Below are 25274 nucleotides of genomic sequence, written 5' to 3' on the forward strand. Positions count from 1 at the left end.
TTTTTTTTTTTGAGATGACATTTTGCTCTTGTTGCCCAGGCTGGAGTACAGTGCCACGATCTCAGCTCACTGCAACCTCCACCTCCCGGGTTCAAGCGATTCTCCTGCCTCAGTCTCCCAAGTAGCTGCGATTACAGGCAGGCGTCACTACGCCTGGCTAATTTTTGTATTTTCAATAGAGACATGGTTTCACCATATTGGTCAGGCTGGTCTCAAACTCTTGACCTCAAATGATCTCCTACTTCAGCCTCCCAAAGTGCTGGGATTACAGGTGTCAGCCACCGCACCAGGCCCTGGCCACTTTGTGTATGTGTGTGTGTGTGTGTGTGCTTGAGACAAGGACTCAATCTTTTGCCCAGGCTGGTGTGTGTGTGTGTGTGTGTGTGTGTGTGTGTGTGTGTGTTTGAGACAAGGACTCAATCTGTTGCCCAGGCTGGGGTGTGTGTGTGTGTGTGTGTGTGTGCGCTTGAGACAAGGACTCAATCTGTTGCCCAGGCTGGTTTTGTGTGTGTGTGTGTGTGTGTGTGTGTGTGTGTGCGCGCTTGAGACAAGGACTCAATCTGTTGCCCAGGCTGGTGTGTGTGTGTATGTGTGTGTGTGTGTGTGTGTGTGTGTGCTTGAGACAAGGACTCAATCTGTTGCCCAGGCTGGAGTGCAGTGGCAGGGATTTTGGGTCACTTCAATCTCCACGTCCTGGGTGCCAGTGATCCTCCCACCTCAGCCTCCAGGGTAGCTGGGACTACAGGCATATGTCACTGCACCCAGCTAACTTGTGACTTCTTTAAAAAATTCAACATAGTTTTACCATGTTGCCCAGGCTGTTCTCAAACTCCCGGGCTCAAGCGATCTGACTGCTTCAGCCTCCCAAAGTGCTGGGATTGCAGGAGTGAGCCACCACGCCCAGCCCCTGACCACTTTTCACGGACTCCTTTGCAATGCCCACCCCTCAGCCTCTCTCACTCTGGCCCTTTCCTGCTCTAGCCTCATATCCAGCTGCCTGGGGACCCTCCCTAGGATGTCCCAAAACGCCACAAAAACCCCACTGACTCCCAGCATTCGAGGTCTGACTGTTATATTCCAGGTCTGATTGAGATTAAAAGTCTCAATCTCATAGGATCTGTGACATTTCTCCCGCTGTCCCCTCCCCTCCATCCTCTCTCACTGTGTCACCCCCTGGCCTGGTGTCATTTCTCACAGGGACCTCCCTGACTCCAGCTTTACACTCTAAGCTCATCTTCCAGTTGCAGCCAGGTCAATTATTTCTAAAGTGCAGTTCAGGTCTGGAACCCTCCATGGCTCCCTACTGCCTCTGGGACAAAGTCCACACTCCTTGGCTTGGCTTCCAAGCCCCTCCCCCTCCTCATGACTGGGCCACCACTTGCTTCTCCCAGCTCCTCGTCTCCTTTTTTTGAGATGGGGTCTCACTCTTGTCACCCAAGTTGGAGAGCAGTGGTACAGTGCTACGGCCTTGGCTCACTGCAGCCTCCACCTCCCAGGCTCAAGTGATCCTCCCACTTCAGCCTCCCGAGTAGCTGGGACTACAGGCATGTGCCACCATGCCCGGCTGGTTTTTTGTAGTTTTGGTAGAGATGGGGTTTCGCCATGTTGCCCAGGCTGCTCTTGAACTCCTGAGCTCAGGCGATCCACCTGCCTCGGCCTCCCAAAATGCTGGAATTACAGGCGTGAGTCACCACACCCGGCCTCCCTATCTCCTTTATACACCTCACCTTGAAGTCACATAGCCCACCTTTTTTTTTTTTTTTTTTTTGAAATGAAGTCTCACTCTGTCACCCAGGCTGGAGTGCAGTGGCCTGATCTTGGCTCACTGCAACCTTTGCCTTCTGGGTTCAAGCAATTCTCCTGCCTCAGCTCCCCTAGTAGCGGGGATTACAGGCATGTGCCACCACGCCCCACTAATTTTTGTATTTTTAGTAGAGATGGGGTTTCTCCATGTTGGCCAGGCTGGCCTCCAATTCCTGACCTCAAGTGATCTGCCCACCTCGGCCTCCTAAAGTGCTGGGATTACAGGCGTGAGCCGCCACATCCAGCCCTTCTGGTCTTATTCTACAGGGAAGCCCCGCTTACCTTCCCTCCTCTGTCCATAATTCAGGATAGCACCTCCTCCAGGAAGCCTTCCTGCCTCCCAAAGCCCATAGCGCTGCCCACCTCCTCTTCACCCTGGCTTGTCAGGTCTTTACATGCTCACCTTGCGACAGGGAATAAAAGCAGCTCCTGCCTTTGGCACAGAGCTTGACACGCAGCTGGTCTACTTAGAGGCAACCTGAGACTTTCCCTGGCTGCTCTGACAAAGAGAACAGCTGCTGACCCTTCCTGCCCCAGCCAACTTCCTCTGGGACAAACGAGGACACAGAGGAAGGGGGACCACTGGAACATGAAATTTACTAGGGCTTTTTAGCATCATTTACAAAGTTCTGTCCTAAAGAACACTCTCCAGAATCTGCCGGTCACGGTGGCTCACACCTGTAATCCCAGCACTTTGGGAGGCTAAGGTGGGTGTATCACTTGAATCCAGGAGTTCAAGACCAGCCTGGGCAACATAGTGAGACCCCCATCTCTACTAAAAATACAGAAATTAGCCAGGCGTGGTGGTGCATGCCCATAATCCCAGCTACTTGGGAGGCTGAGGCATGAGAATTGCTTGAACACGGGAGGTAGAGGTTGCAGTGAGCCAAGACTGCACCACTGCACCCCAGCCTGGGTGACAGAGTGAGACTGTCTCAAAAAAAAAAAAAAAGCATTCTCCAAAATGGACACTCATAGGATTGAAGGAGGGGTTTTGTCCTAGTTTCTGAGCCCAGCTTGGACAGAAGACAAAGGGATGGGTCCTTGGGTGCATAGACTCCCAGGGGGCTAGATAAGGAAGGAGGGTCTCAAAGCGTGTCTGCCCCTGGCTTTCCAGATGAGGAAATAAACACCAGCAAAGATGAAATTTGTCCTGGTACGGTGTAGTGGCTCATGCCTGTAACCCTAACATTTTGGGCGGCTGAACTGAGAGGACTGCTTGAGGCCAGGAGTTTGAGACCAGCCTGAGCAACCTAGTGAGACCCTGCCCCTACAAAAAATTAAAAATAAAAAATAGCTGGGTGTGGGGGCGCATGCCTGTAGTCCCAGCTACTAGGGAGGCTGAGGTGGGGGAATTGCTTGAGCCCAGGAATCGGAGGCCGCAGTGAGCTATGTTGGCTTCACTGCACTCCAGCTTGGGTGAAAAAGCGAGACCCCGTCTCAAAAAATAAAATAAAAAAAGTTTGTTAGGCCAGGCGCGGTGGCTCACGCCCGTAATCCCAGCAGTTTGGGAGGCTGAGGTGGGCAGATCACCTGAGGTCGGGAGCTCGAGACCAGCCTGACCAACATGGAGAAACCCTGTCTCTACTGAAAATACAAAAAATTAGCTGGGCATGGTGGCGTGCACCTGTAGTCCCAGCTACTCAGGAGGCTGAGGCAGGAGAATCGCTTGAACCCGGGAGGCGGAGGCTGCAGTGAGCCGAGATCGCACCATTGCACTCCAGCCTGGGCAACAGAGTGAGACTCCATCTCAAAAAAAAAAAAAAAAAAGAAAAGAAAAAAAAAGTTTGTCCAGGGCTTCCAGAGAGTCAGGGCCGAGTGGTTCTTCCCTCCCCAGCCCAGCGACCCCACGCTCTGGACTGTTCCTCATGGAAAGGCTGTGCCTTCCTGGGGGCTGGGGCAGGCTTTGTTTAACACCGATAAGTTCATCCCTTCATTCAGCCGCCTAACCCTTTGCACCTACGCTGGGACAGATACTGGGACAGGACACATGGATGAATCAGGCAGGGTGCCCACAGCTTAGTGGGAGAGATAAGGAAAGTAAACAAACACCACGAGACAATGTAAAGTGGAAAGTCCTTCTTGCCCCAAGAGCGGTGCAAAGTGCCGGGGAGCTCCCAGGAAACCAAGACGATTTCAGAGTGTGGCAGAATGACTGTTGGATCACGAAAGGAAGGATCTTAGAGGCTAGGAGCCTGCAGGGGGTGGCCGGGCCCTTCTTGCTTGAGCCCTAAGGCGAGACGTTAGGGACATCGAGCCAAGCAGCCCCTCTCCTCCCCGCTCCCATGAAGCCCACCTTCAAACCTTTGGCGTTTAGGGAGGAGGAGGGGTCTTGACATTTGTTGTATGTGTGTCACGTGCTGCTATGACTATGACAGTGAGATACGGATGATCTCACTGAAAACTCAGTGAACCTCAGAAATAGGACCTATTAGCCAGGCGCAGTGGCTCGTGCCTGTAATCCCAGCACTTTGGGAGGCCGAGGTGGGCAGATCACTTGCGGCCAGGAATTCAAGACCAGCCTGGGCAACATGGCGAAACCCCGTCTCTACTAAAAATACAAAAATTAGCCAGGCATGGTGGCAGGCGCCCGTAGTCCCAGCTACTTGGGAGGCTGAGGCACAATAGTTGCTTGAACTGGGAGGTGAAGGTTGCAGTGAGCTGAGATCGTGCCATTGCACTCCAGCATGGGTGACAGAGCAAGACTGTTTCAAAAAAAGAAAACCAAGAAAAAACAAATAGGACCTGTCATTCCCATCTTCACAAGCTTTGCAAGCTTACGCTCTGGGAGGCTGGAGACTTTGCCAAGCCCACACAGGTAGGGCGTGCTAGGGCTTGACTGAAACCTCACTCTGTCTGATTCCGAACCTGAGGTCCTTCCAGCAACTTGTACAATAGCTGGAGACCAGTGTGTCTGGGTGAGGACCCCGGGTGACATCATGCCTCAACTGTCATCAGAAATTTCTTCTGTAGGCTGGGTGTGGTGGCTCACGCCTATAATCCCAGCACTTTGGGAGGCTGAGGCGGGCAGATCACCTGAGGTCAGGAGTTCGAGACCAGCCTGGCCAACATGGTGAAACCCTGTCTCCACTAAAAATACAAAATTTGGCAGGCGCATGTAATCCCAGCTACTTGGTGCCCACAGTTTAGCGGGACAGATAAGGGAAGTAAACAAACAACACGAAACAATACAAATTGGAAAGTCCTTCTTGCCCCAGGAGCGGTGCAAGAGGCTGAGGCAGGAGAATCCTTTTTTTTTTTTTTTTTTTTTGAGATGGAGTCTCGCTCTGTCGCCCAGGCTGGAGTGCAGTGGCCGGATCTCAGCTCACTGCAAGCTCCGCCTCCCAGGTTTACGCCATTGGGCAGGAGAATCTTTTAAACCCAGGAGATGGAGGTTGCAGTGAGCCAAGATCACGCCACTGCACTCCAGTATGGGCGACATGAACGAAATTTCATATTAAAAAACAAAACAAAGGCCGGGCGCGGTGGCTCAAGCCTGTAATCCCAGCACCTTTGGAGGCCGAGACGGGTGGATCACGAGGTCAGGAGATCGAGACCTTCCTGGCTAACACGGTGAAACCCCGTCTCTACTAAAATACAAAAAAAATTAGCCGGGCGCGGTGGCGGGCGCCTGTAGTCCCAGCTACTCGGGAGGCTGAGGCAGGAGAATGGCGTAAACCCGGGAGGCGGAGCTTGCAGTGAGCTGAGATCCGGCCACTGCGCTCCAGCCTGGGTGACAGAGCGAGACTCCGTCTCAAAAAAAAAAAGAAAAGAAAAGAAAACAAAACAAAACAAAACACTCCCCCACACACAATTTGGAGTCGGGGAACTGTGGACTTCCAGTCAGCCGCAGCTCTGCTTCTTTTACGCTCTGTGAACCTGAATACGTCACTTGCCTTCTGAGCCTCAGTTGCTCATCCATAAAATGGTGGTAATAAAACCTATCTCCCAGGGTTGCTAGGAAGCCTTAAATAAGGTGATTTACGAAAGTGCCTGGCATGTAGGTAAATGGAAACCAGAAAACACACCCTCTCCCTGCTTGGATGAAATCCAGTGGGGCGAGGACAGAGAATACTGCATGTGGTCTCTCCGGGGCTTTGCATTCCCAGCTCAGTGCAGCCTTTGATCCTGCAGCAGAACCTGAGCTGGATAAGGTCCCAACACAGGGCTGATGGATCCAAGTCCTCTCTGCCTCTGCTGCCCTGCCATGGGGAGTGGGGTGTTCCCAAATGAATGTGACCTCCTCAAGGGTACATCATGTATTGGACACCAACCTAGCGGCAACACCCTTGAATACGGGTTGTCTGCATACCAACCATGAAAGGAAAGGTAGGACTATTGGCCTCGTTTTTTTTTTAGACAGAGTCTCTCTCTGTCGCCCAGGCTGGAGTGCAGTGGCATAATCTCTGCTCACTGCAATCTTCACCTCCCAGGTTCACGCCATTCTCCTGCCTCAGCCTCCCGAGTAGCTGGGACTACAGGTGCCCGCCACCACACTCGGCTAATTTTTTGTATTTTTAGTAGACACGGGGGTTTCACCATGTTAGCCAGGATGGTCTCGATCTCCTGACCTCATGATCCGCCCACCTTGGCCTCCCCAAGTGCTGGGATTATAGGTGTGAGCCACCATGGCTTCGTTTTTATAGATAAGGAAGCAGGTTCAGAGAGGGTAGGCAACTAGCCTGAAGTCACACAGCCAGCAAGGGGCAGAGATGGGGTGGAGGAACTAGCTCTGGGCAACTCTAAGTCCAGAGTTCCTTCCACTAGATGGCATGGCCTCTCTGGATCCCCTCTGCCCAATTCTCCATGGTGGGCACCTACTGGATATTCAGGAAGGACTTCAATGAAAGGCTGGTGGAGACCCATGCGGGATCCTCAGTTTCTCCATTTACAAAGTGATGCAGTTGGCCCCGCTAGTGTCTAATGGCCCTTTTCACCCTGGCATTCAAGGCACTCGACTATGCTAATGGGATGCAAAATGGGCTTTGAACTGTACCCCAAATCTCAGCCTACCCTAGTGCTACTGAGGGGTGACCTCTGCTGTGCCAAGCTTCACAGTGGAAAGCACCCTTTGGGACACATTTCCCGAGACCCCCTGGAGGTCAGGAGCTGTTCAGGAGTCCTGGTGCTGGGGGCCTGGTCTCCCCCTAAAAGGCTGTCAGGGTAGGGCATGGTGGCTCACGCCTGTAATCCCAGCACTTTGGGAGACCAAGGTGGGTAGATCACTTGAGGTCAGGAGTTCGAGACCAGCCTGGCCAACATGGTGAAACCCTGTCTCTACTAAAAATACAAAAATTAGCTGGGCATGGTGGTGGGTGCCTGCAGTCCCAGCTACTTGGGAGACTGAGGCAGGAGAATGGCTTGAACCCAGGAGGCGGAAGTTGCGGTGAGCCGAGATGGCACCACTGCACTCCAACTTGGGCAACAGAGCAAGACTATGTCTCAGAAAAAAAAAAAAAAAAAAAAAAAGTTGGCAGAACTCTGCTAGTGCTGGCCTTCAGGGCCCTGGGGGTTTTCCTGGGCAGCCACCATGTAGAACCGTCTGGCAGGAGGGTTGGAGGGGGCGGTCCCTCCCGGCTGGGGAGGCTGCTGGTGCCCACTCACACTGGATATACCAGGCCCTCCAGATGGCGTTGTTCAGGCGGATCTTGTCCCTGCAGAGCAGCTTGAGGCCTTTGAAATTCTTCCACTTGGGAGACACCAGCTTGCCACTGTCAAAGGGGAGAGGAGTGAGGTTAGGGAGATCCGGTGCTGCCGCAGAGGCTGGTCCCCACGTTCCCCATGCACTTGGCATCCATCTATGGTTGGCATTCGAGGGGACCCTCCAAATCTGGCCCCCCCAACCCAACCTGCCTGAAATTCCTACCTGGAGAGTCAGACCTTCAAAATCCCCTTCCAGACTCCCACCAGTGGCCCCTGTGTTCCCTGGGGAGACCTGTTTGTCAGTCTACTACAGAACAAAAGCCACACTGAAACCTGTGGATCAGCTCGGCCCTGGGAACAGCGATGTCCAGTGGCCTCACAGGTGTGTCTTGGAGGCTGCCTGGGGACAGTGCTCAAGCCCATTTCTTAAGAGAATAAGAAATGACCTTCCTGGGCTGGGCATGGTGGCTCATGCCTGTCATCCCAGAACTTTGGGAGGCCAAGGCGGGTGGATTGCCTGAGGTCAGGAGTTCGAGACCAGCCTAGTCTAACATAGTGAAACCCTGTCTCTACTAAAAGTACAAAATTAGCTGGGTGTGGTGGCGCACACCTGTAATCCCAGCTACTCAGGAGGCTGAGGCAGGATAATTGCTTGAGCCTGGGAGGCGGAGGTTGCAGTGAGCCAAGTTTGCACCACCGCACTCCAGCCTGGGCAACAAGAGTGAAATTCCGTCTCAAAAAAAAAAAAAAAAAAGAACTTCTTGAAAGTCAGGGAGGAAAGGGGCAGGTCCAAGGTCACTCAAGCCTCCTTAGGCGCAGGAGAGGCAAAGGGGATGGCCATGGTTTGCCTGGTAGAGAGGGAGCCTCTGTGTTTTGTTTTGTTTTGTTTTTAGGACGGAGTCTCAGTCTGTCATCCAGGCTGGAGTGCAGTGGTGGGATCTCAGCTCACTGCCACCTCCGTCTCCCGGATTCAAACAATTCTCGTGCCTCAGCCTCCTGAGTAGCTGGGATTACAGGTGTGTGCCGCCATGTTTGGCTAATTTTTTTTGGTATTTTTAGTAAAGACGGGGTTTCACCATGTTGGCCAGGCTGGTCTCAAACTCCTGACCTCAAGTGATCTGCCCACCTTGGCCTCCCAAAGTGCTGGGATTACAGACGTGAGCCACCATGCCTGGTCGAGGGTGTCTCTTTATAGAGAGTGGCAGTCACTGCCTTCATCGTACGGTCCTTTTGGTGTCTGCCATGCCCAGATTCCCAGGATGGCAACCTGGACTCAGCGAGAACGTGTGCTCTTCTCAGGGCTCTGCAGAAGACAATGAACCAGCAGATCCCAAAGGAAGACAGCCAGGACTGAGGAATGGTATCCGTGGAGACAGAGCACCCTCATTCTAACCTTAGCTGTCCATCAAATCCACAAGGTGGGCTGGGTGCGGTAGCTCACGGCTGTAATCCCACCACTTCGGGAGGCCAAGGCGGGAGGATTGCTTGAGCCCAGGAGTTTGAGACTAGCCTGGGCAGCATAGCAAGACCCCATCTCTAAAAAAAATTTTTTTAATTAGCCGGGGGTGGCGGCATGCGCCTGTAGTCCTAGCTACTAGGGAGGCAGAGGTCGGAGGATCTCTTCAGCCCAGGAGTTTGAGGCTACAGTGAGCTATGATCACGCCACTGCACTCCAGCCTGGGCAACAGAGCAAAATCCTGTCTTGAAGGAAAAAAAAATCCACTGGATGGAAGAGTTTACACTGGTGAGGGTCCTGCTAGGCACAGGCCAAGTCTGCTGCCTCCAGGAAGCTGACCCAGGAGGTCAAGACATTCAGGATCTTAGACCCCCTGCCAGTCTCTCCCTCCCTCTCTCCTCTCCATCCACAAGCCAGGGCTGTGTACCAGTCCCCTCTAGCACACCTTTTTCTCCCTTGCTCAGATGAGAAGGCTGAGGCCCCAAGTCTTAGCCTTTTTTTTTTTTGAGATGGAGCCTCATTCTGCCGCCCAGGCTGGAGTGCCGTGGCATGATCTTGGCTCACTGCAACCTCCATGTCCCAGGTTCAAGCGATTCTAATGCCTCAGCCTCCTGAGTAGCTGGGATTATAGACATATGCCACGATGCCCAGCTCATTTTTCTATTTTTAGTAGAGACGGGGTTTCACCATGTTGGCCTGGTTGGTTTCGAACTCCTGACCTCAAGTGCCCCGCCCACCTTGGCCTCCCAAAGTGCTGGGATGACAGGCGTGAGCCACCGCGCCTGGCTCCCAAGGTTTAGTCTTTCAGAAAACCATGCCTGCTTCCTCCAGCGGTTTTTCCTGCATTCTGGGGGTGAAACGTGGGTGGGAGCCAGTCTGACTCTGCAGCCTCTTTCCCCTTGAGTGCATTGGTCATTGGGCCCTCTCTCCTCCCTGGTCTCCAAGCTCCTGTGTTTGCTTTGGGGTGGGGGTGGGGGACTGCCCCCTCCCCACCAGGGACAACAGGCCTCATTACCCAAATAAGATACACAGCCCAGCTCCCTGGGCCACTGGCTGGCCCCCTCCCTCTGGGAATTAGATAAACACCATCTGTTTAGTAGGAAGACATGGGGGTGGGGGGTGGGGGGAGACTCTGCTACCTCCTGGGCCAGCTTCTTCTGTGGCACCTGGTGGGGGACTCCTGAGTCTGTGGTCCTTGTCAGTATCCCAGCAACCTCCCAGCCCATTCTGATCACCCCGTGTTGCACCCTCGACCTGCCTGCCTTCCCTCCCCCTTCCTTGCTAAGGTTATGATGTTCATGGCCCAGGCAGGGTTAGAGGAGATGTGACAGTGACAATATCCAAGCCCAGGAGGAAGAAAAGGAGTTGGGGCTATGAGAGACTTGGCCTGGAGCAAGAGCCTAAAGCAGGGTTCAAGAACTTTTTACGACTGGCTGGATATGGCTCACACCTGTAATCCCAGCACTTTGGAAGGCCGAGGCAGGAGGACTGTAGGAGGCCAGGAGTTTGAGATCAGCCTGGGCAACATAGTGAGAGCCTGTTTCTACAGTTTAAAAGTTAGCTGGGGTGGCCGGGCGCGGTGGCTCAAGCCTGTAATCCCAGCACTTTGGGAGGCCGAGATGGGTGGATCACGAGGTCAGGAGATCGAGACCATCCTGGCTAACACCGTGAAACCCCGTCTCTACTAAAAAAATACAAAAAACTAGCCGGGCGAGGTGGCGGGCGCCTGTAGTCCCAGCTACTCGGGAGGCTGAGGCAGGAGAATGGTGTAAACCTGGGAGGCGGAGCTTGCAGCGAGCTGAGATCCGGCCACTGCACTCCAGCCCGGGCTACAGAGCGAGACTCCGCCTCAAAAAAAAAAAAAAAAAAAAGTTAGCTGGGGCCAGGTGCAGTGGCTCATGCCTATAATCCCCCCAGCACTTTGGGAGGCCGAGGCAGGTGGGTCACCTGAGGTCAGGAGTTCGAGATCAGCCTAGCCAACGTGGTGAAACTCCATCTCTACTAAAAATACAAAAAATCAGCCAGGCATAGTGGTGGCAGGCAGTTGTAATCCCAGCTACTCGGGAGGCTGAGGCAAGAAGAATTGCTTGAACCCAGGAGGTGGAGGTTGCAGTGAGCCAAGATGGTGCCATTGAACTCCAACCTGGGCAACAGAGTGAGTCTCCATCTCAAAAATAAATAAATAAATAAATAAAAAGTTAGCCAGGCATGGTGGTGCACACCTCTAGTCCCAGCTACTCAGGAGGCTACAGTGGGAAGATCTCTTGAGCCCAGGAGTTCAAGGTTGAAGTGAGCTGTAATCACGCCACTGCACTCCAGCCTGGGCAACAGAGTGAGAACCCGACTCATAAAAAAACAAACAACTTCTTATGACCAATAGAAAAGTATGACGGGGAGCAGTGGCTCAGGTCTGTAATCTCAGCACTTTTGGAGGCTGAGGGGAGAGGATTGCTTGAACCCAGGAGTTCAGGACCAGCTGGGCAACACAGTGAGACCTCATCTCTATTTAAAACTTTTTTTTTTTTTTTTTTTTTTTTTTTTTTTTTGAGATGGAGTCTCGCTCTGTCGCCCAGGCTGGAATGCAGTGGCGCGATCTCGGCTCACTGCAAGCTCCGCCTCCCGGGTTCACGCCATTCTCCTGCCTCAGCCTCCCGAGTAGCTGGGACTACAGGCGCCCACAACCGCGCCCGGCTAATTTTTTGTATTTTTAGTAGAGACGGGGTTTCACCGTGGTCTCGATCTCCTGACCTTGTGATCCGCCCGCCTCGGCCTCCCAAAGTGCTGGGATTACAGGCGTGAGCCACCGCGCCCGGCCTATTTAAAACTATTAAAAGGGGCAGGTGCGGTGGCACTTTGGGAGGCCGAGGAGGGCGAATCACCTGAGGTGAGGAGTTCAAGACCAGCCTGGCCAACATGGAGAAACCCTGTCTCTACTAAAAATACAAAAATTAGCCGGGCATGGTGGCACGTGCCTATAATCCCAGCTACTCGGAAGGCTGAGGCAGGAGAACCACCTGAACCCGGGAGGCAGAGGTTGCAGTGAGCTGAGATCATGCCACTGCACTCCAGCCTGGGCGTCACAGTGAAACTCTGTCTCAACAACAAACAAACAGCAACAACAGCAAAAAAGACTATTAAAAGAAGAAAAGGGCTGGGCCCGGTGGCTCATGCCTGTAATCCCAGCACTTTGGGAGGCCTAGATGGGTGGATCACAAGGTCAGGAGTTCAAGACCAGCCTGGCCAACATGGTGAAACCCCATCTCTACCAAAAAACAAACAAATAAACAAACAAACAAAACTAGCCAGGCGTGGTGGCGGGCGCCTGTAATCCCAGCTGCTCGGGAGGCTGAGGCAGAGAATTGCTTGAACCCATGGGGTGGAGGTTGCAGTGAGCTCCGATAGCACCACTGCACTCCAGCCTGGGCGACAGAGCGAGACTCTGTCTTGAAAAAAAAAAAAAGAAAGAAAGAAAAAGGTAGGACGCAATGGCTCATACCTGTAATCCCAGCACTTTGGGAGGCCGAGGTGGGCAGATCACTTGAGGTCAGGAGTTCGAGACCAGCCTGGCCAACATGATGAAACCTTGTCTCTACTGAAAATAAAAAAATTAGCTGGGGATGGTGGCACATTCCTGTAATCTACTCTGGAGGCTGAGGCATGAGAACTGCTTGAACTCAGGAGACGGAGGTTGTGGTGAGCTGAGATCATGCCACTGCACTCCAGCCTGGGCAACAGAGTGAGACTCCGTCTCCAAAAATAAATAAATAAATAAACAAGAAGAAGGAGAAGACAACTCAGACTCAGAGAGAGAGTGGAGAAAACTCCAGGTTCAGCTGTCCACCGCCCACCTTTCAGGAATTCCTTTTAGACTGCCACCTAACCAGGTCCTGTTTGCTCCCCTGCACCCTCGAGGCCCCTCTTCCTAAAGCTAGCCAGCTCTGACCATGAACAAGTGCTTCCTTGAAGCTTCTAGAAACTGCCTCCCTGGGGCTTCCACCCATGGAGCCACGGAACACGGCCTCCTCGATCCTCCCTCTGCCCACGCTACCCTGTGGAGGGTGAAACCCTGCCAGGCCTCTGCAGGCTGGTCTCTGGGTCAGGCTGGTCCCTGGTTCAGGCGGGTCCCTGGGTCAAGCTGGTCATTCTTCCCACCACCTTCTGAACTCTCTGCCTTACTGTCTCTTCCCATACAGTCCGTCCCCTGGGACACTCAATCTCTGTAATCTGCTCCCCTCCAGGGAACCCCGGAAACTGGGGGTCTTTGAAGATGAAAACACTGTCCCAGTTCAAGCCTTAGGGCTTTTCCTCTACGAAATGCGGAAATCTAGAAGCTCTCCTGGTACTGAGCCAACCCTCCATCTCCCTCCATCTCCCTCCATCTCCCTCCATCTCCCTCCATCTCCCTCCCTTCCTCCATTTCGTTCCCTCCATCTCGTTCCCTCCATCTTCCTCCCTCCTCTATCTCCCTCCCTCCTTCCATCTCCCTCCCTCCCTTCCTTCCTCCCTCCCTCCCTCCATCTCCCTCCCTTCCTCCATCTCCCCCCTCCTCCATCTCCCTCCCTCCTCTATCTCCCTCCCTCCTTTCCTTCCTTCCTCCCTCCCTCCATCTCCTTCCATCTCCCTCCATCTCCTTCCCTCCTCCATCTCCCTTCCTCCCTCCACCTCCCTCCCTCCCTTCCTTCCCTCCTTCCTTCCTTCCTTCCTTCCTTCCTCCCTCCCTTCCGACAAGGTCTCACTCTATCTCTATGAGTGGAGTGCAGTGGCACGATCATGTCTCACTGGAGCCTCAACCTCCTGGGCTGAAGTGATCCTCCCACCTCAGCCTCCCCAGTAGCTGGGAATAGGAATGCGCCATCACACCTGGCTGATCAAAAAAAATTTTTTTGGCCAGGCGTGGTGGCTCACGCCTGTAATCTCAGCACTTTGGGAGGGCAAGGAAGGCGGATCACCTGAGGTCAGGAGTTTGAGACCAGCCTGGCCAACTTGGTGAAATCTCTACTAAAAATGCAAAAAATTAGCTGGATGTGGTGGGCGCGTGTAATCCCAGCTACTCAGGAGGCTGAGGCAGGAGATTCTCTTGAACCCGGAAGGCAGAGGTTGCAGTGAGCTGAGATCGCACCACTGCATTCCAGCCTGGGCAACAAGAGCAAGACTCCTCTCAAAAAAAAAAAAAAAAAAAAAAAATTTTTTTTTTTTTTTTTTTTTTTTTTGGTGGAGACGGGTTCTCAGTATGTTGCCCAGGCTGGTCTCCAACTCCTGGGCTCAAGAAATCCTTGGATGAGAACCTTGGCCTCCTAAAGTGCTGGGCTTACAGGCAGGAGCCACTGTGCCCAGCCAGAGAGATTTACTGTTAATATATTAATATTTGGGTATTTGGGAAGAAAACACAGACTTATCTACCCCAGCTATCCCTGACTGGGGTTAAATCAGCCTTGAGTCAGCCTCCTAGGGGAGCAGTTTTTTGGGCTGCGCTCTGTCCCTTACCTTGCCAGCTCCCCAGAACCTCTCCTCTTTGGTCACACATGGTCAGGAGTGGGGGTTGGAAGTGAGGCCCCCCCCAAGTAGACTGATGTGTAGTATATAATGAGAAGTCAAAGTTGGGGGTGGGTGGGGAATGGGAGACCCGCAGAAGGAGGAGTGCCGGCATTCGGTGTACCAGGACCTCAGATGCCCTGTCCCAGGCAGTCGCGTGACATTTGGGGAGGGAGGGAGAAGGGACGGGAATTTGAACTTTCCACACGGGTCCGGCGCCCTGGCCGATCGGGTTGCAACATGACCTGGGCCCGGGGCCAGAGCTTGTGGGCCAAGGTTACTCCGCCTCCAGCCAATGGGGTCGCAGCTAGGCGGCCGCGGTTGGGGGCAGGCAATACTCCCCCGACAGTCCCCACCCCAGCTCCCGCTCCCCCGCAGGGCGGCAGGTGCCGATCCGTAGCCAGCGGTTCTCAGAAGGGGAGGAGGCGCCGCGGAGGAAGAGGAATATTTGCACAGAGAAAAGATCAAGGCCGGCCGATCCCCCTTTCTCCCCTACGGGTTTTCGGTTGATAATTTATACTGGCCCCTCCGCTCCGGGGAACTTTGCTCCAGGGCACTGGGCCAGGCCTCGGGTTCGCGCCCTCCTCTGGGACGCGGGGCGTGGAGCGGAAGCGGGGCGCGGCCTGTGCGCTCTCTGAGGCGCTAAGCGGGGGTCCCAGGCAGCGACGGGCGCTCAGCCTAGTGTGGCGACGCGGGTAGGCGAACCCAGGCCTCCCGGGCACCGGCGTAACCTCAGCGAGCTGCGCCTCTTGGACATTTCTGGGACATGCTCCTCCCGCCACCCTTGACATAGCAGATCAAGAAGAGGTGTCTCAGCAATTGCGGGGAGTTGGACGAGACAGTGGGCCAGTTTCAGTCCACTTTGGTTATGAACTGAGACAATCAGGGTAGCTGGGAGTATCTCAGGGTCCCGGAATAGGGCGGGCCTGGGCCGGGGCTGCTGGGGAGAAGGCCGAGGCCTGCAGGGGGTCGGGTGGAGTGGCTCCAGAGTGGAGAGTGGGGATGGGCGCGGGAGGCCTAGGGACCTGGGACTCCTGGCATTTTTGGAGGGACGGAGGGGCCGGGACCAGAGAAAGGGGACCAGCGGTCCAGGTAGAGGCGGGGCGCAGGCGGTCTGCGCCTCGGGGAAGAGGGGATGGGGGAGGAATGGGAATCAGAAAAGCGCGGGTCCGTCGGGGGCCAGCGGGCTGGGTGGCGATAGGAGGACCCCGGGGCTGGGAGAAAGGGGATGTTCAGGGCGTGACCAGAGCCTCCGGGAGCCGCAGGACCGGGTTCGGGTGGGGTATTGAGGGCCCCAGCGCGCAGTCCTGCCCCAGACCCCCCAATCCCCATCTGGAGGCCGAGGCCATCGGGGCCCCGAGCCACCCTCACCTGTAGGCCAGGCTCAAGCACTCGAAGAGGCGTGTGAGTGTGGGGTCGATACTGCGAGGCCCGAAGTCGGAGGGCCCCACGGACCCCTCCTGGTCGCGCCGCCGGGGCAGCGAGTCGCTGTGCGGCGACGACACCATGAAGTGACCGCTGTGGATGACCTGAGAGCGGAGCAAGCCGCCCGCGCTGCGCCGGAGACTCGGGTCCTCCGAGTCCGTGTCCGAGTCCGAGTCTGGGCTGGGACCGACCCGCGGGACCTGCAAGCCCGCGGCCAGACCTGCCAGCGCCCCGGCCATGGCTGTCGCCGCCGCCGCCACCGCCTGGTGCTGGCTCCGTGCAGCGCAGGGAACAGCTCGTGGCCAGCCCAGCCTCATTAACATAGCCCAGCCCCCGCCCCATAGGCCGCTCGGATGGGAGGGGCCTGGGACGGGGCGGGTCTTGTATTAGCATAGTCCTTGCGCCAGGTGAGAACCCGGTGCCCTAGAGCTCCGGCGGGTCGGCCCCATCTCCCTTCCCGTCTCTCCTTGGAATTCTAACAGAGCCTCCCCTAGTTTGCTCCAAAGGGATCTTAAGAAGGGTCAGGCCGGGCGCCAGGGCCCCATGCCTGTAATCCTAGCACTTTAGGAGGCCAAAGTGGGAGGATGGCTTGAGGTCAGAAGTTCGAGACCAGGCCGGGCGCGGTGGCTCAAGCCTGTAATCCCAGCACTTTGGGAGGCCGAGACGGGCGGATCACGAGGTCAGGAGATCGAGACCATCCTGGCTAACACGGTGAAAACCCGTCTCTACTGAAAATACGAAAAACTAGCCGGGCGAGGTGGCGGGCGCCTGTAGTCCCAGCTACTCGGGAGGCTGAGGCAGGAGAATGGCGTGAACCCGGGAGGCGGAGCTTGCAGTGAGCTGCGATCCGGTCACTGCCTTGCTGCCTGGGCGACAGAGCGAGACTCTGTCTCAAAAAAAAAAAAAAACAACAAAAGAAGTTCGAGACCAGCCTGAGCAATATGGTAAGACCCCTATCTCTACCAAAAAAAATGCCAAAATTATCTGGGCATAGTGGAGAGAGCCTGTAATACCAGCTACTGGGGAGGCTAAGGTGGGAGGATCCCTTGATCCCAGGAGTTCGACAACATGGCAAAACCCTGTCTCTACAAAACATACAAAAATTATGGTGCAAAAAACAGGTGCAGGCATGGTGGCATGCACCTGTAGTCCCAGCTACTCGGAAGGCTGAAGTGGGAGGATCGCTTGAGACCAAGAGGTTGAGGCTGCAGTGAGCGGAGATCGCGCCACTGCACTCCAGCCTGGATGACAGAGAATCTGTTTCAACAATGAAAAGGTCCCCTATCACAACTGAGCCTGAAAGCGCCTCAGGACCTGGGGTTTGTGCTTTCAGGGGCACCCTCTTGTGAGGCCAGAGATCACCATCCCCCCTCACTTAACTCCTGCCCTCCACCTCCGCCGCCCGACCCCATATTAGCTCCTCTGGGTCCTCCATACAGCTGGAAGCCCCCACCTCTCAGGGGCCTGATGTGGTAAACACCAGGCAACGCCCCTGAAGGGCCTGGCCCGAAGGAGGTTGTTAATACCTCTAGTTAACATGGTGGCCTGACGCGGTGGCTCTCACCTGCAATCCCAGCACTTTGGGAGGCCAAGGTGGGTGGATCACTTGAGGCCAGGAGTTCGAGACCAGCCTAGCCAACATGGCAAAACCCCGTCTCTGCAAAAAATACAAAAATTAGCCGGATGTGGTGGTTCGTGCTTGGCTTGTAATCCCAGCTACTGGTGGAAGAATCACATGAGCCCGAGAGGTGGAGGTTGCAGATCGCACCCTACTGCACTCTAGCCTGGGCGACAGAGTGAGACCCTATTTCAAAAAATAAAATAGGCTGGGTGCGGTGGCTCACGTCTGTAATCCCAGCACTTTGGGAGGCCAAGGTGGGTGGATCACGAGGTCAGGAGATCGAGACCATCCTGGCTAACACGGTGAAACCCCGTCTTTACTAAAAATACAAAAAATTAGCGGGGCGTGGTGGTGGGCGCCTGTAATCCCAGCTACTTGGGAGGCTGAGGCAGGAGAATGGTGTGAACCCGGGAGGCGGATCTTGCAGTGAGCCGAGATCCCGCCACTGCACTCCAGCCTGGGCTACAGAGCGAGACTCAGTCTCAAAAAAATAAAAATAAAAATAAATAAATAAATAAATAAAATACTTAAGAAAATATATATATTTTTTAAAAATTGTGATCATTACTTCAGCTGCACAGAGACGCCCAAGGGGAGCCTCAAGGGACTGTTACTGGTGGGGGTGTGTGGCTCACTGGAAGGTGGACATCCCCCAGGCTGGCATCTACCCAGGAGCTCTGATCCCTTTCTCTCACTGACACTGAAGTCCAGCTTTTGTTCCTGCTTCTTTGTATTTTTATTTATTTATATATTTTACTTATTTATTTATTTTGAGATGGAGGCTCGCTCTGTCGCCCAGGCTGGAGTGCAATGGCATGTTCTCGGCTCACTGCAACCTCTGCCTCCCGGGTTCAAGCGATTCTCCTGCCTCAGCCTCCTGAGTAGTTGGGATTACAAGTGCGCGCCACCACGCCCAGCTAATTTTTTTTTTTTTTCTTTTGAGATGGAGTCTCGTTCTGTCACCCAGGCTGGAATGCAGCGGCACATCTCCGCTCACAGCAAGCTGCACCTCGTGGGTTCCCACCATTCTCCTTCCTCAGCCTCCCGAGTAGCTGGGACTACAGGAGCTCGCCACCACGCCTGGCTAATTTTTTTGCATTTTTAGTAGAGACAGGGTTTCACCGTGTTAGCCAGGATGGTCTCAATCTCCTGACCTCTTGATCCACCTGCCTCGGCCTCCCAATGCCCAGCTAATTTTTGTATTTTTAGTAGAGACGAGGTTTCGCCATGCTGGCCAGGGTGGTCTCAAACTCCTGACCTTAAAGTGATTCACCCACCTCGGACTCTCAAAGTGCTGGGATTACAGGCATGCGCCACCATGCCTGGCCTATTTATATATTTTTAGAGACAGGGCCTCACTCTGTCACCCAGGCTGGAGTGCAGAGGCACAGTCATAGCTCACTGCAGCCTCAAACTCCTTGGCCAAAGCAATCCTCCCACCTCAGCCTCCCCAGTAGCTGGGACTACAGGCTCATGCCAGCACACCTGGCTAACTTTTTTTTGTAGAGATGAAATTTGTTGCCCAACCTGGTCTCGAATTCTTGGCTTCAAGTAATCCTCCTGCTTCAGCCTCCCAAAGTTTTGGGATTACAAGGGTGAGCCACTGTACATGGCCTGTTTCTGCTTCTGAAGGCTCTTTTCTCACCTTAAGGACAGAAACCAGACTGAGGCATTCACACCGGACACCTCATTGGAGGCTTTAACGGCCTCAAAGATGGGTTCCGAGGCACAGGAGAGTAAAAACACGCCCAAGCATCTCTGAGGGGCAGCAGTAAAGCCCAGTCTAGTAGATTTCCAGACTTCTCCCCAAGGATGTCCCTACGGGGTGGGGGCAAGAGAGAGTTTCAGGCAGATGCTGAGCTCCGCTGGCTTTCCGACAGGTATCTTATGCGTGGTCATGTTAGGCAGAGGGGAGGAGGTGGTCACCCACGTGTTGCAGCCTTGGAAAAGGTTGACACATAGCACTTTTCTTCCAGCCCACGGGAGGATCACACAACACCCAGGATCACAATGGCAGTGCCCTGAGGGCCCAAGCCACCGGCTGTGGGAGGAAAGTGATTATCCGAGGCTGCTCACAGGCCAGCCCCTCCACCCGCCTCCCTTGGCCGGGTATCTTCTGTCTCTGCCAAATGGTCATATCACATTCCCAGGAGCCCCAGCCGTTCTGCTCCTTCCTCCCTGCTGCCCTCTGTAGGATGTGCATTCTCTTTGCCCATCCCTGCCAGGTTAAGAAAGGGGGTTCTGCGGCTGGGCGCGGTGGCTCAAGCCTGTAATCCCAGCACTTTGGGAGGCCGAGTCGGGAGGATCACGAGGTCAGGAGATCGAGAACATCCTGGCTAACACGGTGAAACCCCGTCTCTACTAAAAATACAAAAAACTAGCCGGGCGAGGTGGCGGGCGCCTGTAGTCCCAGCTACTCGGGAGGCTGAGGCAGGAGAATGGCGTAAACCCGGGGGGTAGAGCTTGCAGTGAGCTGAGATCCGGCCACTGAACTCCAGCCTGGGCGACAGAGCGAGACTCCGTCTCAAAAAAAAAAAAAAAAGAAAGGGGGTTCTGATGCTCACCCCAGTCTCCCTCCTTTGGAGGGGCTCTGCGCTGCTTCAGAGAGCCATCTCCAAGTGGCCCCCACTTTGTTTTTGAGCCAGTCTCACTCTGTCACCCAGGCTGGAGTGAAGTGGCTTGATCTCGGCTCACAGCAACCTCCGCCTCCTGGGTTCAAGCGATTCTCTTGCCTCAGACTCCCAAGTAGCTGAGATTACAGGCTTGGACCACCACGCCCGACTAATTTTTGTATTTTTAGTGGAGATGGGGTTTCCCCATGTTGGCCAGGCTGGTCTCGATTTCCTGACCTCAAGTGATCCACCTGCCTCAGCCTCCGAAAGTGCTGGGATTATAGGCGTGAGCCACCGTGGCCAGCTGTCAGGTGGCGGTTAACCGTCTTTTGAGGCCCTTGGTACACAGGCTGACAGGATCATCGCTTATCCCTGTGTGCCTGTCTGGCTCCTCCCTCACCCCCAACAGGCCACTGAGGCAAGACTGTGTCCTGACATCTCTGAATCCCCACCCCAGGTACCCAGAGACTTGGCGGATGCTTGAAGAAAGGGGCATGAGGCTAAGAGGAGCGGGTGGGTGCTGTGGAGGGGGGGTGTTGGATAGGTTGGAGGCCCTCTCCTCTCGATTGGGGCCTCCTGGCTCCGGGCACCCTGGCTCAGGTGAAGATCCAAATTGATCCTTGCTCTGCTGCTAATTCCATGAATACCCCTGGGCCAATCTCTCTCTCTCTGTCTTACTGGGGATCTGTCTCACTACCTGTAAAATGGGGAGGCCAAACTCAGTGTTTTCTTTCTTTCTTCTTTTTGCTGTTGTAAAGATGAGGTCTCACTATATTGCCCAGGCTGGTCTCGAGCACCTGGGCTCAAGCGATCCTCCCACCTCGGCCTCCCAAAGTGCTGAGACTACAGGCGCGAGCCGCCGCGACTGGCCTGAATTCAGTGATTTGTTGGGGATCTTGCAATCTTGGCTCCAAGTCTCTGCTGGCTGTGTCTCCAGATCACACCATCTTACTCTCCCCATGCTCTGAAAACATCAGAATTGTCTCCTGTGGTTTCAGAGATGTTCCTCTGAGCTGGATCTGAGTGGGTGGGAGGATTGTGAGTGAATTCTCTCCTTCACCCAACATCCCTCCTTCCCCAGCCATGAATTTCCCCCTCAACAGGCATCTGCATCTCATTTCTGCCCTCCTCCAGGGCTTAAGAACGCCTCTAGGCAGGCGCGGTGGCTCATGCCTGTAATCCCAGCACTTTGGGAGGCCGAGGCGGGTAGATCACAACGTCAGGAAATCGAGACCATCCTGGCTAACACGGTGAAACCCCATCTCTACTAAAAATACAAAAAATTAGCCAGGCGTGGTGGCACACACCTGTAATCCCAGCTACTTGGGAAGCTGAGGCAGGAGAATGGCGTGAACCCGGGAGGAGGAGCTTGCAGTGAGCCAAGATCGCGCCACTGCACTCCAGCCTGGGAGACAGAGCGAGACTCTGTCTCAAAAAACAAAACAAAACAAAACAAAAAATAAATAAATAAAATAACACCTCTAGAAACCTAACTGCTGAAAAGACAAACTCTGCCTGCACAATGCAAAACATCCAAACACCAGAGTGTCCAATAAATGCAAGGACGTCCACAGATTCTGATTTCTCCTATGTTTAGAGACAGGGTCTCGCTCTGTCACCCAGCCTGGAGTGCAGTGGCGCGATCATAGCTCACTGCAGCCTCAAACTCCTGGGCCAAAGTGATCCTCCCACTTCAGCCTCCCAAAGTGTTGGGATTGAAAGTATGAGCCACTTGTAATGGGACCACAGGCATGCACCTCCTGTTCAGGGCACCATTGCCCAGATGATAGCACAGCCATGTACGTGTAACCTGGCTCACCCTCTTTCTGCTTCTCCTAGCCTCTGTTACTATAATCAGCAGTTTACAGCCTCTGTACAAACAAGTCTTGTTCATGGTCCATGGAGATGCAAGACAAGGTCTTAACTGTGGTATGAATACCTGGCTGTCCCCAGCCATCCCACCTGACATTACATCCTCCCTGCCTTCCGGTCTTGGTCCTCAGGACTCTTCACCCAGACTGTCCTTCCTCGTTGGGAAAGCCCACCTGTCCTTGAAGTCCCACCTCTGACATCTTCCCCAAGTTCTCCAGGTTATTTCCGAGTTCCCACCCTTGTTCTTTTTTTTTTTTTTTTTTCTTTCTTTCTTTCTTTCTATTTTTTTTTTTTTTTTTGAGACCAAGTCTCGCTCTGTCATCCAGGCTGGAGTGCAGTGGCGCCATCTCGGCTCACTGCAACCTCCGCCTCCCAGATTCAAGTGATTCTCGTGCCTCAGCCTCCTGAGTAGCTGGGATTACAGGCATGCGTCATCACGCCTGGCTAATTTTTATATTTTTGGTAGAGATGGGGTTTCACCATGTTGGTCAGGCTGATCTCGAACGTCTAACTTCATGATCCACCCGCCTCGGCCTCCCAAAGTGCTGGGATTACAGGAGTGAGGCACCGTGCCCAGCCCTACCACCGTTGTTCTAATACAAGTCTAATTTCATTCGGCTTTGCGTTCACAGTGAGTGATGTACATGGTTTTCCTCCCCACTAGATGGCAAATTCCTTGAGAGCAAGAATCACTGCTGGGCGTGTTGGCTCATGCCAGTAATCCCAGCACTTTGGGACACCAAGGGGAGGATAACTTGAGCCCAGGGGTTCGAGACCAGCCTGGGCAGCATAGCAAGACTCTGTCTCCACAAAAACTAAAAAATTAGCTGTTTGTGGGCCTGTAGTTTCAGCTACTTGGGAGGCTGAGGTGAGAGGATCACTTGAGCCCAAGAGTTGGAGGCTGCAGTGAGTTATAAACATGCCACTGAACTCCAGTCTGGGTGACAGAGTGAGAACCTGTCTCTTAAGAAAATTAAAAGGCACTTTTATAAATTATTCCATTTACTAGTGAGCCTCTCAACTGTGTGTATATGTGGGTGTGTTAGAATTTTCATTGACATTTTACAGATGGGGAGACTGAGGCTCTGAGAGGCGAAGTGATCTGGCGGGTTGTGGTGAGAATTAGCTATAAAAAGCTAACGTTTATGGAGCACTTAGCACCTAGCGGGTCCGCAGGATCTTCACAACAGCCCCTTGGTTTATCCTTTTTTTTTTTTTGAGAAGTCATCTCACTCACTCTGTCACCTAGGCTGGAATGCAGTGGTGCGATCTCAGGTCACTGCAACTTCTGCTTCCTGGGCTCAAGTGATCCTCCCACCTCAACCTCCCAAGTACTTGGGACTACAGGCGCGTGCCACTATATCCAGTTATTTTTTGTATTTTTTTGTAGAGATGGGATTTTGCCATATTGCCCAGGCTGGTCTTGAACTCGTGAGCTCAAGCAATCCTCCCGCCTTGGTCTCCTAAAGTGCTGGGATTACAGGCGTGAGCCACTGTGCCTGGCCTACCCTTTGATTTTCAACCCATTTTTCAGACAAGAAAACAGACTTTGTTGAAGGTCACATAAAAAGAAGAGACCTGGGATTCAAATGCAGGCAATTGAATGCCAGCCTGTTCCACATGTACCTATGTTCTCAAACTCAAAGGGTTGGCCATGGTGCAGGAGGATGTGGTACGAGCAGACACTCATGTACTGCTCCTGCCAGTGGAGACAAAATCACTTTGGAAAAGTATTTGGCAGTGTCTACTAGCATTGAGCATCCCCCACCTTAGAACCCAGTAATATGCGCATATGTGCACCAAAACACAAGACTATTCATGGCAGCACTGATCTTAATAGCCCAACACTGGAGATGCTCCAAATGTCTATCAACAGGTGAGTGGATAAATACATTGCAGAACAGTCACACTAGGGAATTTTTTTTTTTTTTTTTTTTTTTGAGACGGAGTCTTGCTCTGTCGCCCAGGCTGAGTGCAATGGCACAATCTTGGCTCACTGCAAGCTCCGCCTCCTAGGTTCACGCCATTCTCCTGCCTCAGCCTCCCGAGTAGCTGGGACTACAGGCACCCGTCACCACGCCCGGCTAATTTTTTGTATTTTTTAGTAGAGACGGGGTTTCACCGTGTTAGCCAGGATGGTCTCGATCTCCTGACCTCGTGATCCACCCGCCTCGGCCTCCCGAAAGTGCTGGGATTACAGGCGTGAGCCACCGCGCCTGGCCCACACTAGGGAATATTAATGCAGCAATGAGAATGAACGCTCTACAGCTAAGTGCAGCCCTATGGGTGAATCTCACTGATAATATATTAAACAAAAGAAACCTGACACGGAAGTATATATGTTGTAAGATTTCATTCATACACAGCTCCAAAACAGGCTCATCTATGGTGTTAGGAGTCAGGGTTGTGTTTAGCCTCAGGGTGACTAGAAGGGCTCAAGAAGAGAGCTATCAGGGATGTTGCTACCTTTTTTTTTTTTTTTAAGGTAGAGATGGGGTCTGGTATACTGCCTAGGCTGGTGTCAAACTCCCAACCTCAAGTGATCCTCCCACCTCAGCCACTCAAAGCACTGGGATTACAAGCACGAGTCACTGTGACTGGTCCAATTTTCTTCCTTTCCTTCCTCCTTCCCTTCCTTCCTCTCTCCCCTTCTCCCCTTCTCCCTTTCTCCCTCTCTCCCTCTCTCTTTCTCCCCTCCCCTCCACTCCCCCTCCTCTCTTCTCCTCTCCAGTCTTATCTTTTTTCTTTTCTTTTCTTTCCTTTTCTTTTCTTTTCCCTTCCCTTCCCTCCCCTCCTCTCCTCTCCCCTCTCCTGTCTTTTCTTTTCTTTTCTTTCCCCTTCCACCCCTCCCCTCCTCCTTTCTTTCCCTTCCCCTCCCTTCCCCTCCCCTCCCCTTCCCTTCCCTCCCCTCCCCTCCCCTTCCCTATTTTCTTTTCCTTCCAGACAGGGTCTCCCTCAGTCACCTAGGCTGCTGGAGTGCAGCGGTAGAATCATGGCTCACTCCAGCCTCAAATTCCTGGGCTCAAGCCATCCTCCTGCCTCAGCCTCCTAAATAGCTGGGACCACCACACTCAGCTAATTTTTTTTTTTTTTTTTTGTAGAGGTGGAGTCTCACTATGCTGTCCAGGCTGGTCTCGAACTCCTGGGCTCAAGTGATCCTCCTGCCTCAGTTTCCCAAAGCACTGAGATTACAGGCATGAGCCACTGTGCCCGGCCACATTTTGTTTCCTTATCTGGATTCTGGTTATATGCGGATGTTCTCTGTGAAAATTCATGGAGTTAGATACTTATGACATGTGCGCCATTTACA

General features: G+C 53.6%; 1 protein-coding gene and 2 long non-coding RNA genes across 21 annotated transcripts in view; 1 reads left to right on the forward strand and 2 right to left on the reverse strand.

Moving 5' to 3' along the window:
• MLXIPL (MLX interacting protein like) overlaps positions 1–16210 on the reverse strand; it is a 32888-nt gene extending 16678 nt beyond the window's left edge. For 15 of the 19 annotated variants that reach the window (XM_077996444.1, XM_077996451.1, XM_015133322.3 and 12 more), the window contains exons 1-2: positions 15806–16210; positions 7408–7514 (exon numbers count right to left, since the gene is read on the reverse strand). In XM_077996444.1, coding sequence (XP_077852570.1) covers positions 7408–7514; positions 15806–16182 — 484 coding nt within the window. In that variant the 5' untranslated portion in view covers positions 16183–16210. The remainder of the gene's footprint in view (positions 1–7407; positions 7515–15805) is intronic. The other 4 variants (XM_077996454.1, XM_077996455.1, XM_077996453.1 and 1 more) reach the window with 1 other exon arrangement.
• On the reverse strand, positions 1749–7054 carry LOC144339747 (uncharacterized). The gene is made up of 3 exons (XR_013415121.1): positions 6391–7054; positions 4936–5364; positions 1749–2632 (listed from the first exon to the last, which is right to left on the reverse strand). It is a non-coding gene; the product is annotated as an uncharacterized LOC144339747 (long non-coding RNA).
• LOC144339791 (uncharacterized) lies at positions 15927–17681 on the forward strand. The gene is made up of 2 exons (XR_013415166.1): positions 15927–16472; positions 16791–17681. It is a non-coding gene; the product is annotated as an uncharacterized LOC144339791 (long non-coding RNA).
• Positions 17682–25274: the final 7593 nt, after the last annotated feature.

The sequence above is a fragment of the Macaca mulatta genome, chromosome 3 (genome assembly GCF_049350105.2).
Source record: "Macaca mulatta isolate MMU2019108-1 chromosome 3, T2T-MMU8v2.0, whole genome shotgun sequence".
NCBI lineage: Eukaryota > Metazoa > Chordata > Mammalia > Primates > Cercopithecidae > Macaca > Macaca mulatta.